The sequence below is a fragment of the Aquarana catesbeiana genome, linkage group LG03 (genome assembly GCF_042186555.1).
Source record: "Aquarana catesbeiana isolate 2022-GZ linkage group LG03, ASM4218655v1, whole genome shotgun sequence".
Classification (NCBI taxonomy): Eukaryota; Metazoa; Chordata; class Amphibia; order Anura; family Ranidae; genus Aquarana; species Aquarana catesbeiana.
In genome coordinates, this window is record NC_133326.1 from 439,207,752 (window position 1) to 439,228,196 (window position 20,445).

General features: G+C 42.5%; 1 protein-coding gene across 2 annotated transcripts in view; it reads left to right on the forward strand.

Annotated features, from left to right (window-relative positions):
- Positions 1-20,445, forward strand: part of SEC24A (SEC24 homolog A, COPII coat complex component) — a 233,736-nt gene that overhangs the window by 200,123 nt on the left and 13,168 nt on the right. For both annotated transcript variants that reach the window (XM_073620800.1, XM_073620802.1), the window contains 4 exons: positions 5,816-5,953; positions 6,980-7,084; positions 9,429-9,521; positions 15,528-15,631. In XM_073620800.1, coding sequence (XP_073476901.1) covers positions 5,816-5,953; positions 6,980-7,084; positions 9,429-9,521; positions 15,528-15,631 — 440 coding nt within the window. The remainder of the gene's footprint in view (positions 1-5,815; positions 5,954-6,979; positions 7,085-9,428; positions 9,522-15,527; positions 15,632-20,445) is intronic.

Consider the following 20,445-nt stretch of genomic DNA (forward strand, 5'->3'; position numbering starts at 1 on the left):
TAAAAATAAATAAAATCAAGTAAAATAAGAACAATAAAAAATGTTTTTTTTTTTTTTTTAAAACGCCCCGTCCCAACGAGCGCGCGCGCAGAAGCGAACACATACGTGAGTAGTGCCTGCATGTGAAAACGGTCCAACCACACATGTGAGGTATCGCCACGATCGTTAGAGTGAGAGCAATAATTCTAGCCCTAGACCTCCTCTGTAATGCAAAGCATGCAACCTGTAGAATTTTTTAAACGTCGCCTATGGAGATTTTTGAGGGTAAAAGTTTGACGCCATTCAACGAGCAGGCGCAATTTTGAAGCGTGACATGTTGGGTATCAATTTACTCGGCGTAACATTATCTTTCACAATATAAAAAAAATTGGGCTAACTTTACTGTTGTCTTATTTTTCTATTCAAAAAAAGGAAATTTTTTCCAAAAAAAGCGCGCTTGTAGCTGCGCAAATACGGTGTGAAAAAAAGTATTGCAATGACCTCCATTTTATTCTCTAGGGTGTTCGAAAAAAAATATATAATGTTTGGGGGTTCTAAGTAATTTTCTAGCAAAAAAAAGCTGTTTTAAACATGTAAACACCTAAATTCCAAAATGAGGCTGGTCTTTAAGTGGTTAAAGACCCGGCTGACAGGAAGGCAGAGTCTCCTGAGCCGCATGTTCTCTATTGCGGGTTCGGCGCTTCGGCCAGCTTTGGCTATTGCTCTGGTGTTGCAAGCGCTGACAGAATGGGCGAAGCTGCTGCGCCGTGACCTGGAAGGTGACCAGTTTCCTCCATCCTTCACGGAATTAGCGGATCAACTGGTGCAGGGGTTGCAGTCTGTCTTTCTAAGCGATCGGTTTCAGCGGTAGTGCTTCGATGGGTATTGTGGCTGAAGTGTTGGACTGCGGACCAGGCCTCTAAAAATGCCCTAGCTGATCTGCCTTTTCAAGGCGATCATTCGTTTGGGGCCACCCTGGATGATATCATTAAGAGTGTCACGGGGGGGGGGGGGAGGATTACTTTTCTTCCACAGTCAAAGAAGGGGAAGGAGCCAAGTCAGAAATGTGGCCCGCCCTTCTCAGCACACAGTTTTTTTCGTCCCTCAGGGTCCACTGACAAAGGCTCAGTCTTTTAAGCCCCCCTCAGGAGGTCCCAAGTGGCCCTGGTTGGGCAAACTGAGAGCGGGCTTCTCCAGACCCCCAGATAAGGCTTCTTCGGCATGAAGAGGCGCCCTCACTCGCTGTCTGTGTGGGGGGATGTCTTCGCTGCATTCAGGGCCCGTGGACCTCTCTGATAAACGATAAGTGGGTCCACAAAGTGATTCTGTCTGGTTACAAGATCGAGTTCCAGACTTGGCCCCCAAGCAGATTTTTTTTCGGTCCAATCTGAATCTGTCTCCGGGGGGCGGTGCAAGGCCTGTTGCTCCAAGGGGTGATTGTCCCGGTTCCGGTGTCAGAACATTTCCAGGGCTTTTATTCAAACCTGTTTACGATCCCCAAAAAAAGAGAGGGTACGGTACGTCTGATTCTGGACCTGAAGGCCCTGAACCACTATGTGCGGGTGCAGAAGTCCATTCGCTCCGTGGTGGCATCTCTTCATCAGGGGAACTTTCTGGCCTCCATCAACATCAAGGATGTCTACCTGTACATTCCGATTTGTGCACAGCACCAGCGGTTGCTCCGCTTTGCTGTGGGAGAGGAGCATTATCGGTTTGCAGCGTTACCCTTTGGTCTCGCTTCCGCTCCTTGGGTCTTCACCAAGGTGTTGGCCCTGGTTCTGGCACTGCTGCGCCAGCAGGGAATTGCTATTCTGGGCTACCTGGGTGACATTCTGCCGCGAGCAGAGTCCCCAGCGGCCCTAAGGGGCGACGTGGAGATCACTGTGCAGACTCTTGCAGATTTTTGGTGGCTGATAAATTACCAAAAGTCTGCATTGATTCCAGTTCAGAAATTTGTTTATCTGGGTCTGACTCTGGATTCTGCTCGGGCCAGAATGGTACTTCCGCAGGACAAACTCCAGAAATTACCGGCGGCAGCCCGCTTGCTGCTGTCCAGCAGGTGGTTCTCCCTGCGGACTTGCATGCAGGTACTGGGCCTGATGGTGTCTACGTTTGAGGCAGTCCCGTTCGCTCAGTTCCATATGAGACCCCTGCAAAGGGAGATCTTGTTAAAATGGGACAAATGTTGCAAGTCTCTAGACAGTCAGATTCGGCTGAGTCAAGGAACCAAACGGTCCCTGATCAGGTGGCTTCATTCCCCGGCTCTTCGGCAGGGAAAATCCTTTCCCCCGCTGTACTGAACGGTGGTCACCACCAATGCCAGTCTGTCCGGGTGGGGGGTCCTGGGCCTGCGCTCGGCTCAGGGTCACTGGACGCTGGAGGAATCCAGGCCATCTATCAACATCTTGGAACTCCGGGTGATCAGTCTCTGTCTGGATCATTGGACGGATTGACTTCAAGGACTCCTGATACGGATCTAGTCAGACAATGCCAAGGCGGTGGCCTATGTCAACCACCAGGGAGGAACAAGGAGTGTGTTAGCCGGCATTCTACGGTGGGCAGAGCGTTTCGTCCCGGCCATCTCTGCCATTCACATTCTGACGGTGGACAACTGGCAGGCAGATTACCTCAGTCGTCAAGTATTGGATCAATGGGAGTGGTCCCTTCATCAGGAGGTATTTCAACAGATCTGTCTAGTCTGGGGATTTCCAGAGGTAGATCTGATGGCTTCCCGAATCAACAGAAAGGTGTAGAGATTTGTCGAAAGAGGATTTTCCCCCATGGAGGGTTTTTTTAGCAGCCAACAATATTAGAAAGAATGTATACTAAATGAGTAGTAAATAGTTTTTTTATTTTCACAAAATATCAAGAATTGCTCTGAGCATGAACTGTGGTACAAAAGTAATAGACAATAAAAACCGCACCAATTACATAACAATATACAGTAAAAATACACGGTGACTGGTTACACCATAGAAACAGTGGTACATGGGTCTTCATATGTAAGATGTTGACGCGTTTCGACCCCAACGGGTCGTCTTCAGAGGATACAACTAGACTGTAAAGGTATTCACGTGTATTAGAATTACAAGCAAAAAAAGACATTGAACAATATTTCTTTATGTCAATATTTACCAGTCGTATTGTATTTCAACAGATCTGTCTACGCTGGGGATTTCCAGAGGTAGATCTGATGGCTTCCCGAATCAACAGGAAGGTGTAGAGATTTGTGGCCAGGTCTCGGGACCCTCTGGCGGACGCCTCAGACGCTCTGGTCGCTCCGTGGGGCCAGTATCGTCTGATCTATGCCTTTCCTCATCTCAAGCTTCTGCTGTGGCTTTTGCACAGAATTGAGGCCGAAGGCGTTCCGGTCATTCTAGTGGCCCCGGACTGGCCTCGTCTGCCCTGGTATGCCGACCTGGCGCGTCTGGTCGCAGACACCCCCTTACGGTTGCCTCTCAGGGAGGATCTGCTATCCCAAGGGCCGATCTTCCACCCTGTTTTACCGTCGCTGGCTTTAACAGCCTGGCTATTGAAAGCCAGGTGTTGAAGGTTAGGGTCTTGTCTGCGTCGGTGATTCCGACGCTGCTCAAGGCTAGAAAGTCTACTTCCAGGAAGGTATATTATCAGACGTAGAAAGCATACATTTCATGGTGTGAGTCAGTGGGGTTTCACCCACGTTACTTTTTGGTGAGTTGGATTTTGAATTTTCTTCAGAGAGGCGTTGAAAAGAATTTGGCCTTGAGTACTGTCAAGGGCCAGGTGTCAGCGTTTTTTCCTTCAACGCTCCCTGGCTTCGCATTCCCTGGTGGATACCTTCCTTCAGGGAGTGCGACATGTCGTTCCACTGGTGTGATCCCCCTTGCCACCGTGGGACTTGAATCTTGTACTTTCGGTTCTACAGAAGCCTCAGTTTGAAAATATATTTGAGAAATTCCCCTGCTCACGCTATCACAGAAGGCGGCCTTCTTGGTGGCTATTACTTATGCTCGCAGGGTGTCAGAGTTGGCGGCGCTATCCTGTCGCACACCCTACTTGGTAAATCATAGGGGCATGGTGGTGCTTCCTCCTTGTCCTTATTTCCTTCCAAAGGTTGTCTCTGATTTCCATTTAAATCAAGATATCATCTTGCCTTCTCTGTGTCCCAGGCCGCAACATCCAAGGGAATGTGCCTTGCACACCTTAGATGTGGTATGGGCTGTCAGGGTGTATGTGGCGGCCACTGAGTCTTTACGAAGGTTAGACTCCCTGTTTGTGATCACGGATGGACCAAAGAAGGGACTGTCTGCTTCCTCGGCGACCATTTCTAGGTGGATCAGGCAGACGGTGACTCAAGCCTATTCTATCAAGAGTCGGGTTCCGCCCTCCCCGGTGAAAGCACACTCGACTCAGGCACTAAGTGCCTCCTGGGCCTTTCATCATCAGGCGTCAGTAACGCAAGTTTGCAAGGCGGCCACCTGGTCGTCGATGCACACTTTCACACAATTTTACAAGGTGGATGTGCTGGCATCTGCGGATGCTTCTTTTGGCCGTAAGGTTCTGCAGGCTGCGAAGGTTTTTACCTCATGAAGGGTTTTTCTTGCTGTTCAGTTTGGGCTCCAGTTGTTTTAGCTGAGCTCCAGGTTGTCTGGTTGGCCTGTTTTTATGTTGGCTGCCCCACTCCTCATTTTTGCCACTGCTTTGGGATATCCCTATGGTTCTGAATAAAGGAGGCTGTGTCTGTCAATGAACAAATGAGAAAATAGGATTTTTGACTTACCGTAAAATCAGTTTCTCTGAGTTCATTGACAGACACAGCACCCGCCCCTCTATGGAGTTTTAATACTTCGGATACTGCTTGTTACATAACTGAAGGCCTATAGCAGAGAGGGGGTGTATATCGCCTAGGTCTGCCCATGGGCATAGCCAAGTCTTTTTTCTGCCTAGTGTCCTACTCCTGTAGGGGGCGATATAACCATATGGTTCCGAGTAAGGAAGGCTGTGTCTGTCAATGAACTCGGAGAGGTAAGTAAGGACATATAGTAATATTTTGCATACTTGCAATACAACAATTGCAATACAATATAACATTACTGCTTACAATAGATATCACAGCATTGAATAGATCATATGCTGCCAGTAGGGAATAATAATGTGAAGTCCTGTATTGTGTAGAGTCAGGGATATGCTTGATGCTTCCCAGGCATTGCAAGTCCAAATCTTTCAACTGAATGTGGTTTGGGAAATGCAGATGCAACAGTCATGTGTCTTAAAGCGGAGCTCCAGTCTCTGAAGTAAAAATTAAAAGGGTCAGCAGCTACAAAAACTGTAGCTGCTGACTTTTATTAAACAGCCACTCACCTGTCCCACGATCCCAGCAGTGTGTTCACTCCAGTCATGTTCGCCCTCTGTCCTCCCTCACTGGTGCCGGCATCTTCACTATGGGCAGCCGGCTTTGACAGCTTGTGGCTTCACAGCTGGGTGCCCACTGCACATGCTTAGCTGCGCTCTCTGACTGGTCCTGAAGTCATCTGATACCGGACATGTCCCTTGAAGACTTTGGGAGGGTAGGGGAAGGAGAACTTCCACTTACGTTCCCCTAAGGTGGTCGGAACGGAAGTGGGAGCGGCTGCTTGTCAAAATCAGGCACCCGTTTCCCCCTTCTCCTCCCCAAAAGCTCAATTTCACAAACAGGAGAGGGGGAGGAAGCCTTAAAGCAGAACCTCCTGTTCTAGGTGGAGCTCCGCTTTAGCAAGTAGAAACCAAAACAATAATATAGCATATTTTTGTAGTAGTTAATCATGTTGTATATATTTTTTGTTTTTACTTTTTGTATTTTTGTTTTTCCCATCTGCAGAAAGCCTTTCAGACTGGTACAAATGCAAGCTTGGATGAGAGAACTTATGCTATGTGTCAGATTAAGAGCCAGCCACTTGTTCACTTTATGCTGATGACCCATCCCAACTTGTACAGAGTGGATAATTTATCTGATGAGGTGTGCCTTACAAGCTTTCTATTAAAATAAATTGTACCCAAAGTAGAAGTATATCCCCACACAGTACCTTTATGCTACTAGCTGATCTTTTAGGCTGTCTCAACTGGAGCAAGTCTGTAAGTGAGTGGCAACTTCTGGGCTGTCTTAGAAAAGCTCAAAGTGCTCCACAGTTTTATGTATTTCTAAAATGAAGTATTAAGTATTTCTAAAATGAAAAGTAATGAAAACATTGACACAAAAGATCAGTTTTATAAACTGACAAACATTCAATATGTTTCAGTTAAAACTGACCATTTAAAAAAATAGCTTCCTATCAAAGTACATGACCTGGAAGTCCAGGATTCAGGCCCGGAACATTTAAATACCACAAGAATCGTATCTTTGCCCTTCCATTGCAGAGATCTGAAACTCTAAAGTCCCTACATCAAGCCGATCTTATTGTAGAAGGAAAGCTGCTGTGACAATTCATGTTGGCTAAAAGTTTATGTAAAGCCCAAACCTTTTTCCTTCTTTTTTACTTTTGTTTTGGATATAAAAGGGAATAGTTATGACCCCTGTCAGGGTTTGTTTGTTTTTTTTTCTTTATTGCCTCTAATCTGCCAGGGGCTTTCCCAGAACAGAGTAGGAAGTAAGAGGAGAACTCTTTAAAGCAAGGGCATATCCTCACTTAGCTGTCACCAGAGCAGGCTGCCCCTTTAGAAGAATTCTTTTTGCCTCCTGTTCCTGCAACACTTTAAAAATATTTGATTTCTTGTCACTTTTTATATCAGAGACGACTAGCAGGGACATTGACAACAAAATATTTGATAGCTTCTAACTCATTCACATTTTATTCAAAACCATTTTTTTCCATACACTTTAAATGAGGTATTCCTATGAAGCATTCCCTTGCTTGATTGCTTGGTTTGTGATATTGACAGTACAGGATCTTTGCATCTTGCTTAAACGCAAAGAAATTGAATTCTATAGAATTTCTAATGACCTATGTACTTTACTTTCTTTTGATGACTTTGCATTGTGTTGCAGGGAGCGCTTAACATCAACGACAAGACAATACCTCAGCCACCAATTCTTCAGCTGTCCGTAGAAAAGCTGAATAGAGATGGAGCTTATCTTTTGGATGCAGGGACGGTATGTACAATAGAAAATACCTTTTAGGAGCTGAAATTATAATCCAGTCCCACTTTACAGTACATTTTTTTTGTAGTAGACCTGGGTCCCGATGGCCTAAAACTTGCATCAGAAAGTGCATTTCTTTGCATATTATCATCCCTGTGCTTGCATAATTCCAATGTATTCAAATCTACCTGCATGATTGTGTATGGGTGCAAGACTATAAGACTTTTATAAAAGCACATATGTACAGTAGGGGGCTATTTTGTTATCACTACCATTCCACTACTGAAAGTTTACTAAGAGGAGCAGTGTTATAGACAACCATGTCTTCCAACTTTGTGGCTAACTTGTGTGTAAGTGGGTGTTAAAATAAGTAACTAAAATATGCTGCCTGGTCACTTGAATCTAAAGAACACCCTTCATTCATTTATTAAGGCCCCTTTCACACTGGGGCATCGGCGGTAAAGCGCCTCTATTTTTACGGTATATTAAGTTTTTGCGGAGGTTTTCGGCCGCTAGTGGCCGGAAAAGGGTTAAAACGACCTGCAAAGCGCCACTGCAGCGGAACTTTGCCAGTGTTTCAGTGGTGCTGCCCATTCATTTCAATGGGCAGGGCGCTTTAGGAGCGGTGTATACACCGCTCCAAAGATGCTGCTTGCAGGAGTTTAACGTCCTGCCAGCGCATCGCCTCAGTGCGAAAGCACTCAGGCTTTCACACTGACACTGCAAGAGAGACATTTTTCAGGTGCTTTACAGGCGCTATTTTAGCCCAAAAGCGCCTCAGTGTGAAAGGAGTCTAATGGTAGCAAAGATATTACAAACTTGTTAGGTATTAGGGCTGAAACAACTAATTGACATTGATTATAAAAATAGTTGTCAAGTATTTTCATTGATTAGTTGGCCTGCATACAGAATGCATTATTTGTTTACATCTCTGGAAATACAGCTCAGTACACCGTTCATACAGGTCAGTATATACAGTGCGGTACACTGTCCATACATGAATCAGGGCTGCTCTGTGCAAAACCATTACACAGAGCAAGTACGTATGACAAGTTTTTTTAAAGAAAATAAAAAATCCAACGTTCACAATCGCTTTAGGGTTTGTGTAAAACAAGATCAGAATCTAAACCCAGAGAAGCTGGAGGGTGGCTGGAGGCAATATAAGGCATTACAATTACATTTAGGCTTCATGCACACTGGACGTTAAATTAACGTTATAAAAACGCCTGTAGCTTTGCAGTGAGTTTTTCACAGTTTTTGCAATAGTGGTTTTTAGCGTTTATTTGCGCTTTATAGTGTTTTTCCGCGTTAGCGTGTTTTAGCTTTTTTTTTTTTTTTTTTTGGATCAAAAACCGCTGGTGAGCTGTATTTTTGAGCGTTTATCGGCGTTTATCAGCAGTTTTTTTTTACGTTAGAGTGTTTTTACAGCTGAAAACGGTGAAAAACTCCCCTCAGAACCCACTAGTTTTGGGGTTTTTTTAAAGCCAAAAAAACGCCCCAGCCAAAAACTGCTGATAACAACCTATGTGTGAATGAACACATAGGATAACATGGAGAGTTTTATTGACTGTAGAAAAAAACATCTGAAGCCAAAAACGGCCGCTGTAAAAATGTCCAGTGTAAAGTAAACGTTTACCAGTATTGTGCATTGTATTGAAGTAGTACTAAAGGCTGAAACTTTTTTTTTTTTTTTTTTTTTTCATTAAAAAAAAAACAAAACCTTTTTTTTTTTATGGATATAATTATTTTAAATATAAAATTTATATTTCTTGTCCACCCTTCATGTAGCTTCCAATTAAAATACCCTGTATATTCTGTGTGTGTATTCTTATTGCCAAGGGAGTCCGTCATGCATAATATATTAGTCTGGTCTGAAAATCTGCAAACTAGTGTTTTTAGGCCTTTATATATTTTTTTTTTTTTTCTTTAATAAAAATAAGAATTTTAATCGGAGTCTAATGATATGTACCAAATTCAACCTCTAATAGTATATAAATCTCTTCTGTCTCTTATTTTCAGAATAGATTAAATATTTTGTTCTCGAACCATAAAGCTGGTTATTTAGATTTACCACTTCGTATAAGTATTCAAAAATACATTGTGTTCTTTTTAACTTTTACATATTAACTGAATTATACACCAAGCTTTTTTTTTTTATCCGATTTAATCAAAACCATAATTGGCCAACTAATCGATTATGAAAAAACAAAAGTTAGTTGCAGCCCTATTACAAATGTAGAAAAACTTTATTTTTCAATATAGTGATAGTCATAAGTTTTCACGTTGGTACCTTTTCAGTCAACTGTTCATTTGGCTGCAACAGGTCTTTGTTAATGTATTCTTCTTTGTTTGTTAGATTATGCTCCTGTGGGTGGGATGCAACAGTGGACAGAATTTCATTACTCAAGTTCTTGGAGTTCCAAATTACTCAGCATTAACTCAAGACATGGTAAACTTACGGTGCTCCTTTTTTTTTTTTTTTTCTTTTAGAACACTTACACTCAACCAATTAAATGGATACAGTGTGTACCTGAGATGGGCTGAAGGAGAAGAGACATGGAATGGGAGGGCAAAGGGTGTAGTAGACCCATTGGAACCCTAGTATAGTTGCCTGTGGTTTTAGCCATAAAGGAATAAAGAGTCTAGTTATGAACCTTGACTAGCCTTGAATAGGATTGACCAATTTAGGAGTTTTTTTTGTTTGGTGCTCTGACAGTGTGGAGCGAAATGCCTTCTCCTAATGAGAGAAGAGCGAGAGTGAGTCAAAGTAGTGAGGGGAGGGAAGGGGGGGATAAGGAGTAGGGAGATCACGGTAGATCACAAGAGAACAGGGATTTTAAAGTGGAAATATGATAGAGATTGTATATGTCACCATAAGGCATCACACAGTTTTTCTTTTGTGGAGTTATGGGGTTGTCACTTAAAGTGGGGGAGGAGTAGGTCAAGAGGGATGTTTACATGTCAATACGGTTGATAATATTTTAACACATGATATAACTATTTTTTTTTCCTTTACAAAATGGCCATTAGTGGCCTCTTATATTACATGAGGTTTTGGTAGAGAGGGAATTAAACACTTTTTTTTTTTTTTTCTTTGTGACACAGAAGGGCACAGTAGGAGGGAACATGACTCAAAGTAGAAGGAATGGAGTAGGAGGATGGAAGGGATGGAGTAGATTTACTCCAGATATGATAGGGAGGAGGAGGGAATCGAGGAACATTCCTTTTTTTTTTGTTTCCTTGGGGGGGGGGGGGGGCGGTAGTATAATTGGTAAATTTTCGACGAGATAATTTGGTACTCAGTTCTTTCTTGTAAGGCTTATTTGGGTGTTCTTAATGTAAAATGTGGAATACAAGAATGTATAATATTGGATGGAAATGTTGAAGTTTATAATAAAAATTTAAATTTGATTATAAAAAAAATGGAAGGTCAGCATCATTGCCAGTGCATCTTGAGATTCCTTTCAAGAGCCACCAGGAGCCTTAAAAATTAGAGGTGCTTTAATATGCAAGTAGTGGCTCGCATAAAGAATGAACTATTTGGCCCGATATCTCCTACCTCCAACCATAATTTATTACTGAAACTCCTTCTCCGATGAAAGAACTATATTTTACATTTTTAAGAACAGCTGTACCTTTGGAACAATTGTCCTTTGCATATTTGCCCACACCCCCTGAATGTTACTGACCCAGTCTAGCAGTTACAGTGCATCCAGAAAGTATTCACAGCGCTTCACTTTTTCCACATTTTGTTATGTTACAGCCTTATTCCAAAATTGATTAAATTCATTATTTTCTTCAAAGTTCTACAAATAATACCCCATAATGACATGAAAGAAGTTTGTTTGAAATCTTTGCAAATTTATTAAAAATAAAAAATGAAAAAAAAAAAAATCCCATGTACATAAGTATTCACAGCCTTTGTCCAATACTTTTGTTGAAGCACCTTTGGCACCAATTACAACGTCAAGTCTTTTTTGAGTACGATGCTACAAGCTCGACACACCTATTTTTGGCCAGTTTTTCCCATTCTTCTTTGCAGGACCTCTCAAGTTCCATCAGGTTGGATGGGGAGCGTCGGTGCACAGCCATTTTCAGATCTTTCAGAGATGTTCAATCTGGTTTAAGGCTGGGCTACTCAGACATTCAGAGTTGTCCTGTAGCCACTCCTTTGTTATCTTGGCTGTGTGCTTAGGGTCGTTGTCCTGTTGGAAGATTAACCTTCGCCCAGTCTGAGGTCCAGAGCGCTCTGGAGTAGATTTTCATCAAGGATGTCTCTGTACATTGCTGCATTCATCTTTCCCTCAATCCTGACTAGTCTCCCAGTTCCTGCCACTGAAAAACATCCCCACAGCATTATTCTCTCACCACCATGCTTCACTGTAGGGAGGTATTGGCCAGGTGATGAACGGTGCCTGGTTTCCACCAGACCTGACGCTTGCAATTCAGGTCAAAGAGTTCAATCTTTCATCAGACCAGAGAATTTATATTGCCATGGTCTGAGAGTCCTTCAGGTGCCTTTTGGCAAACTCCAGACAGACTGTCATGTGCCTTTTTACTGAGTAGTGGCTTCCGTCTGGCCACTCTATCATACAGGCCTAATTAGTGGAGTGCTGCAGCGATGGTGGTTCTTCTGGAAGGTTCTCCCCTCTCTACAGAGAAATGCTGGAGCCCTGTCAGTGACCATCGGGTTCTTGGTCACCTCCCTGACTAAGGCCCTTCTCCCCCGATTGCTCAGTTTGGCCGGGCGGCCCACTCTAGGAAGAGTTCTGGTGGTTCCAAACTTCTTCCATTTAAGGATGATGGAGGCCACTGTGCTCATTGGGACCTTCAATGCTGCAGACATTTTTCTATACCCTTCCGCAGATCTGTGCCTCGATACAATACTGTCTCGGAGGTCTACAGACAATTCCTTGGACTTCATGGCTTGGTTTGTGCTTGTATAGACAGGTGTATGCCTTTCAAAAATCATGTCCAATCAACTGAAATTACCACAGGTGGACTCAAATCAAGTTGTAGAAATATCTTAAGGATAATTAGTGGAAACAGAATGCACCTGAGCTTAATTTTGAGCGTTATGGCAAAGGCTGTGAATACTTATGTACAGTGGATATAAAAAAATCTACACACCCCTGTTAAAATGTCAGCTTTCTGTGATGTAAAAAAAAATGACAGAGATAAATCATTTCAGAACTTTTTCCGCCTTTAATGTGACCTACAAACTGTACAACTCAATTGAAAAACAAACTGAAATATTTTAAGGGGGGGGGGGGGTTAAAAATAAAATAATGTGGTTGCATAAGTGTGCACACCCTCTTTTATAACTGGGGATGTAGCTGTATTCAGAATTAAGCAATTACATTCAAATTCATGTTAAATAGGAGTCAGTACATGCCTGCCATAATTTAAAGTGCCTCTGATTAACCCCAAATAAAGTTCAGCTGTTCTAGTAGGTCTTTCCTGGCATTTACTTAATTGCATCCTACAGAAAAAGCCATGATCTGCAGAGAACTTCCAAAACTTTAGAGGGATCTCATTGTTAAAAGGTATCAGTCAGGAGAAGGGTACAAAATAATTTCTAAGGCATTAGATATACCATGGCACAACAGTGACAGTACCAAGAACTGGACGTCCCTCCAAAATTGTCGAAAAGACGAGAAGAAAACTGCTCAGGGAGGCTGCCAAGAGGCCTACAGCTACATTAAAGAAATTGCAGGAATATAAGTACTGGCTGTGTAGTACATGTGACCACAATCTCCTGTATTCTTCATATGTCTGGGCTACGAAGAAAAACATTCAGGCCTGGCTAAATTTTGCAAAAACATATCTGAAGTCTCCCAAAAGCATGTGGGAAAATGTGTTCTGGTCTGATGAAACCAATGTTGAACTTTTGGCCATAATTCCAAAAGATATGTTTGGGGCAAAAACAATACTGCTCATCACCAAAAGAACACCATACCCACAGTGAAACATGGGGGTGGTGGCAGCATCATGCTTTGGGCCTGTTTTTCTTCAGCTGGGACAGGGACCTTAGTCAAGATAGAGGGAATTATGAACAGTTCCAAATACCAGTCAATATTGGCACAACACCGTCATGCTTCTGCTAGAAAGCTGACCATTGAGAAGACCTTCATCTTTCGGCATAATTACGACCCAAAGCATACATCCAAATCAACAAAAGAATGGCTTCACCAGAAGAAGATTAAAGTTTTGGAATGGCCCAACCAGAGCCCAGACCTAAATCCCATTGAAAATCTGTGGGGTAATCTGAAGAGGGCTGTGTGCAGATGTCCTCGAAATCTGACAGTTTTGGATTGTTTTTGCAAAGAGTGGGCAAATATTGCCAAGTCAAGATGTCCCATGCTGATAGACTCATACCCAAAAAGAGTGCTTTATTAAAATCAAAAGGTGCTTCAACAAAGTATTAGTTCCGTATTAGTATTCAGTACCGTGCACTTGCACCCCCTTCCTGTCCAGGACAATTTTCAGATTTCAGTGCTGTCGTACTTTGAATAATTGCGCGGTCATGCCACACTTGCACCCAAACTAATTTTTTATAATTCTCTTCCCACAAAAAGAGCTTTCTTTTGGTGGTATTTGATCACCATTGGGGTTTTTATTGTTTGCTAAACAAACTAAAAAAAACAAAATTTTTGAAAAAAGTTTTTTTCTTTGTTTCCGTTATAAAATAGTTTTTTCCTTCACTGACGGCACTGATGAGGAGGCACTGATATGCAGCACTGATGGGCACCAATGGGAGGTGCTGATGGGCACTGACAGGCGGCTGTAATGGGCACTGATGATGAGATACTGACAGGTGTTACTGTAGGGCACTGTGGTGGGCACTGATATGGGCACCTACAGCCGTTTCTGATGAGGCACTGACTGGCAGCTGTGGTGGCACATCTGATGGGGCTGTGCTGATTATCAGTACAGACCCCCCCCCCCCCCCCCCTCCTGACAGGGAGAGCCGCCAATCGGCTCTCCCTGTCAGCGCGAACCGAGGAATGTAGTTTACCGGCACTTTCTGGTTCACGCAATGTTCAGCTGTGATTTAGTTACAGCTGATCACGTGGTAAGGAGCCTCCATCAGGGGCTCCATACCACGATCGGAGATGTAGTGTGTCAGACTGATACACAGCACCTCCGATCGCCTTGCTGCGCGCCAGCATGTTATCCTGTTGGACGTCAGATGACGCCCAGTCAGGATAACTGAACCACCGCCCGGCCATCATTCTGCTATAGGCTGGGCGGGAAGTGGTTAAGGGTGTGCACACTTATGCAACCATATTATTTTAGTTTTTTATTTTTTACTTCCCTCCACCTAAAAAAAAGTTTCAGTTTGTTGTTCAACTGAGTTGTACAGTTTATAGGTCGTGTTAAAGGTGGAAACATTTCTGAAATGATTTATCTTTGTCGTTTTTTTTTTTTTTTTTTTTTTTTTTTTACATAACAGAAACCTGACATTTTAACAGGGGTGTGTAGACTTTTTATAGTAACTGTACATGTGATTTTTACGTTTTTTATTTTTAATAAATTTGCAAACTTCTTTCACGTTATGAGGTATTGTTTGTTGAATTTTGAGGAAAATAATTAATTTAACCTGGTTTGGACAAAGGCTGTAACATAACAAAATATGGATAAAGTGAAGCGCTGTGAATACTTTCCAGATGCACTGTACTTTGCTTCCTGTTCAGTGGACTGGAGTTTTAATTTTAGGCTGTTTTCATAACAAATGAATAGTGTGCTGTAACTGACGACGGATAATTAAAACGCTGTATCAAGTATCTAAAAGGAGCTAAAGAAATCGAATTAGTAATTGTTTTTGTGAGTCATTTTTAAATATAGTTTTTTTGCATTCTGTTAATAAATGAATCCTTTAAAGCGGGGGGTTCACCCACACCGCCAAAAAAAAAAAAATATTAAAAGCCAGCAGCTACAAATACTGCAGCTGCTGACTTTTAATACATTGCCACTTACCTGTCCCAGGGTCCAGCGATGTCGGCAGGGGACGCCGAGAACCCGCTCGGTTCTCGGCAGCTGCCACCGCCATCCTAGGTGAGGGAATCAGGAAGTGAAGCGTTGCGGCTTCACTTCCCGGTTCCCTACTGCGCATGCGCGCTGCGCGTCCCTAGTGGTCCCCGCTCTCTGCTGGGAGCTGTGTGTTCCCAGCAGACAGCGTGGTCGGGACGGGAAGAGGCATAGACTCCCATGGGAGTCTATGACGGAAGTGGGTGCAAATACCTGTCTTTGACAGGTATCTGCACCCCCCTCCCCCCTGAAAGGTGCCAAATGTGACACCCGAGGGGGGGAGGGTTCCGAAAAGCGGAAGTTCCATTTTTGTGTGGAACTCCGCTTTAAGTCTATAAGACTATTATGGGTTTAATGGATTGTGTTGGAAGTACTTTAAAGCTCATAAATTAATACATTTTATTGTTGCTTTTCTTTGCAATAGACTCAGCTGCCTGAACTTAATACACCTGAATCCAGCAGACTGATAGCTTTTATCTCTAGCCTAAAAGAGCAAAGACCTTTCTTCCCAACATTACACGTAATCCGGTAAGCTGTGCCAACATTCTGCTGCAGTCTTTTCTTTTAATTTATTCTTCTTGAACTTACTCGTTGCATTCTGTGTAATATGGTCAATACCAGTAAAAATAATTCTTGGAAGTGTTAATGCATTTTAAGTTACACATCATATGATAAACATTGTACTTAGAGTTCATTTGTTCTCTCTGCTAAAAATTCTTTCCTTGGTCCAAACGGCTGTATCTACCAAATACCCAAAGAAAGATTGTACTGTTTTTATTAGGCTGCTTATTGGGAGAGATAATCTTAAGTGCTTTATTTGAGAAGATTTTTAAAAATGTGAAACTTTCGAGTATTCATTTTATGCATTACAAATGCAAGGGAATCAAGCTAAAAGGTAATTGCAGAAGTGTTTCTTTTAAAGACCATGAGCCAAATACAAAAATTGACTCTCCCAGGTTTTTATTAGCTCATAAATTGAAACATTAAAGAGGGAGTCCACCTAAACCGCCAAAAAAAAAAATATTAAAAGCCAGCAGCTACAAATACTGCAGCTGCTGACTTTTAATAAATGGCCACTTACCTGTCCCAGGGTCCAGCGATGTCGGCAGGCGACGCCGAGAACCCGCTCGGTTCTCGGCAGCTGCCGCCGCCGTCCTAGGTGAGGGAATCAGGAAGTGAAACGTTGCTTCACTTCCCGGTTCCCTACTGCGCTTGCGCGAGTCGCGCTGCGCATCGTAACTGGTCCCCGCTATCTCCTGGGAGCTGTGTGTTTCCCAGGAGACAGCACAGAGGGACAGGAAGAGGCATAGACTCCCATGGGAGTCTATGCCGGAAGTGGGTGCAAATACCTGTCTTAGACAGGTATCTGCACCCCCCTCCCACCTGAAAGGTGGCAAATGTGACACCGGAGGGGGGGAGGGTTCCGAAAAGCGGAAGTTCCATGTTTGTGTGGAACTCCGCTTTAAAATAAGCTTGTCTTAATAAATTTAGTTTGTTAATGTAAACTGTTGCAATAGAGCACTTTAAATTGACAAGACATCAACCTTCCATCCTTTGTTGTCAAAATATAGCAATGTCCATATCTATACAGCCATGTAAATAAGCTCAGGAAGTGGATGAAGGTGTGGTATACTGGATCTCTTAAAGTAGTATATAAATTCATTCAGGTCTTTAGCATTGTAGAGGAAATGATTACATATAGGCAACTCTCCCAGGAGTGGTGGTCGAAGTTCATCATTTTGCTTGAGTAGGGACTGAGTATGCATGGAGAAAAGCACCAAAGGCAGAACATATCAAGTCCATATCTAGATTTATTCAGACTCGTGTATCATAAAAAGCCAACACATTTCAGGGCTAAAAGGATACCTCTTCATTAGGGCTTGCAACAGTTCACTAAAAAATATACTGGATCAATAAAATTGGAGAGATTCTAATGGGTAATTGGTATGATTGCTTCAGCTGCTGGCATTATAATGCATGAATAAAATTATTTCTAGACTATTTGTGTTCTGTTTTGGCACACCCTGAAAGTACAGCTGTCAGACAGTTTTAATATTTAAAAGTAAATGCCATTCCTAAGAGCTGGGGCCTTAGAGAAGCCTGGACACCTTCTCTAAGGCTTCACTGACACCTGGGCGTTTCGGGATTGCAGCAGAATCGCTGAGATTCTGACCACGATCTCAAAACGCACTACAATGGCAAAATGCAGGTTCGGGAGCCATTATTGGGCACCTAAAACTCGGGGAAATTTTGCTGCGTTTGTCGCTGGAGCTTCTTTCGGGTGTCGCACAATGGGATTTGCACGGCTAAACCGCACCGCATTTTAGTTGCCATTGAAAATAATGGCACCTGAACCTGCATTTTGCCATTGCAGTGCATTTTGAGATCGTGGGCAGAATCACAGTGATTCTGACATGATCCCAAAACACCCAGGTGTGAATTGAGCTTTTCTTTCTCTCTGTGACAGTGATGGATTTACTGTTAGTGAATGTTTGTGAAAGTCCCAATTACTACTTTATAAATATGCCCCATAGTGCTGTCTGGAATCAAATGCTAAATTTTTACTTCCTATGTAAACATAATGCAGACACATTTTGTTTCTGGAGCTTTTGCCACTTCTAATATACTGTATGTAGGGAATGATGCAAAAAATATACTATATTGGGAAATTGCATAAATATGCTGCATTTGCTTGGTGTGAACATGGCATAGATTTTTTGGGAGTAGAATGTTTTATTTTTTATCTTTACCCGCTATATATTGTATAAATTTGGGCATTGTGCTTAGGTGCAATTTGGCCTAATCTTAATGAGATTGCCAAGCTACTGAATCTTCTGGAGCATTGTTGGCTTTAACCAATTCATGCCTGCACTATGGCTGTCCTCCTTCAGACACAGCTGATCACAGATGGGGGTAAAGAGCCAATCACAGAGCTCTTTACCATGTAACCAGCTGTGTCCAATCACAGCTAATCAGTGTAAACAGGATTTGCCGGTTATCGGCAGTTCTCTCCTCACACAGGACATCTACACTCCTAATCAGTGCACTAATCATTGGTGTTCTGATGATTAGTGCAGCCTCATCAGCACCCATATGTGAAGGAGAAAAAATACTTATTTAGAAAATGTTATAACAGAAACTAAGAATCTTAAATTTGAAGGAAAAAAAAATTTTTTTTGTTTCGTTTAGCAAAAAAAAAAAAAAAAAAACAGTGGTGATTAAATACTGCCAAAAGAAAGCTCTTATCTGTCCCCAAAAAAAGATAAAAAATTTGTTTGGGTACGGTGTTGCATGACCACGCATTTCAAAGTGTGACAGCGCTGAAAGCTGAAAATTGGCCTGGGCAGGAAGGGCGTGAAAGTGCCCAGTAGGCAAGTGGTTAAACTGATAAAATGAAAGGCAAAACTTATTTGTATAGATATAAAACAAAAAACATAAAATACCTTTTTTCCCTTTTTTTTTATTTTTTTTATAAATGATCACATTCCCTCTGTTCTCGGTTGCATAAAAGCTGAGGGAGGAGAAGCAGCAGCATACTGAGCTTCCAAGTGTAAGGCTGTTCAGGGGGTGAGTGTCATTGTCTGATCATTGGAGGAGAACACACTTGAGTTCCCAGCATAGCTAGAGAACTGACACAGGTGTGTTACATAGTAAGGTTGAATAAAGACACTAGTTCATCCAGTTCAATCTGTGTGGGTGTGTGTGCGCGGTCATGTCTAAAATCGTATACCATATCCCTGTATACTGTGCTCACTAAAATGCCCATCTAAGAGTTTTTTTCAGCTATCAATACTTACCGCTGACGCCACCGAATGTTGGAATTCCACATCCTTTCTGCCTTGACTGTTAAAAATCCTCTACGCAGTTTAAGGTTAAACCGCTTCTTTTCCAATCTCATTGAGTGGCCCTGAGTCTTCTTGTACTCCATGAAACTGAAAAGCAATACAACGAGAACACACAACTTTTTCACACCAGTACATGGTACAGCAGCTACGTATCAGGAATATGAAATGGTGGGGTAACAAACACTTTAAGTGTTTTGTGCTTTCATGTATACAACAGATTGCAAGCTTATACTTAGACTTGAGTACTGAACAGTGGCTGCAAGTCTGGTAGACACATACCATGTGTGTGTGTCCTGTGTGTATTTCTGACACTGAAGATACCATTAACCCTTGGCTTATTTCCTAGAAAATTCATTGTAAAACCCTGGAACCCTATTGTTCTAGGAGGACGTCCTATGCCTTTTTCCTGAGAGTGCGCTCACTCCAGGCTGCGTCTTGGCGCGATCCGTCACCAGCTGTGTCCACCGGACACATCGGATGACTGATCACTATACGGACCCGCTGACAGTGTCATGTGATCGCTGTGACTAATTGCAGCAGATCACATGACAGTTGTAAACAATGAATGGCTTCCTTTCATGCTATTCATTGTATACAACTCTGTTGCTAGCTGAGATTGGTCAGTGATCACATGGTACAGACAGGGCCAATTACTGCCCATTTGTACCATGTGATTAGCTGTAACTAAAATGGTGTCTACACGCTATCATTCAGTATAAATATTTGCTTACAGCAGTGAAATTCAATGCTATAAGCAAGTATAGTATGTAAAAAATATATATTTTTTTACCACTTGTAGACCAGCCGCTGTCATTATATGGTGGCAGATTAGCTTTCCTTCGGGAAGCATGCCCGTGGGTCGGGCGATCTGCTGTTGCCTGGTACAAAGGCAGAACTGGGATCTGCCAGTGTAAACAAGCTGCTCCCCGTTCTGACAGGGGACATGTCAGATCTTCTGTTCCCAGTGATCAGGAACAGTAATTTGTCGTGTCCCAGTTAGAACACACTTAACCACTTGATCGCCCCCTAATGTTAACCCCTTCCCTGCCAGTGTCATGTTTACATTGATCAGTGTATTTTTTAGCACCGATCAATGTAATAATGTCACTGGACCCCAAAAACTGTCATTTGGGGTCAGATTTCTCTGCCGCAATGTGGCAGTCCTGCTAAAAATCGCAGATCGTCACCATTACTAGTGAAAAATAAAGTCCCTAAATCTATCCTATAGTTGTAGACGCGATAACTTTTGCGCAAACCAATTTATGCCTATTGTGATTGTGATTTTTTTTTTTTTTTTTTAACCAAAAATATGTAGAAGAATATATATCGGCCTAAACTGATGAATAAATGTGTGTGTTTGTGTTTGTGTATGTGTATGTGTATATGTATATAGTTGCATAGTTACATAGTAGGTGAGGTTGAAAAAAGACACACGTCCATCAAGTCCAACCTATGTGTGTGATTATGTGTCAGTATTACATTACATATCCCTGTATG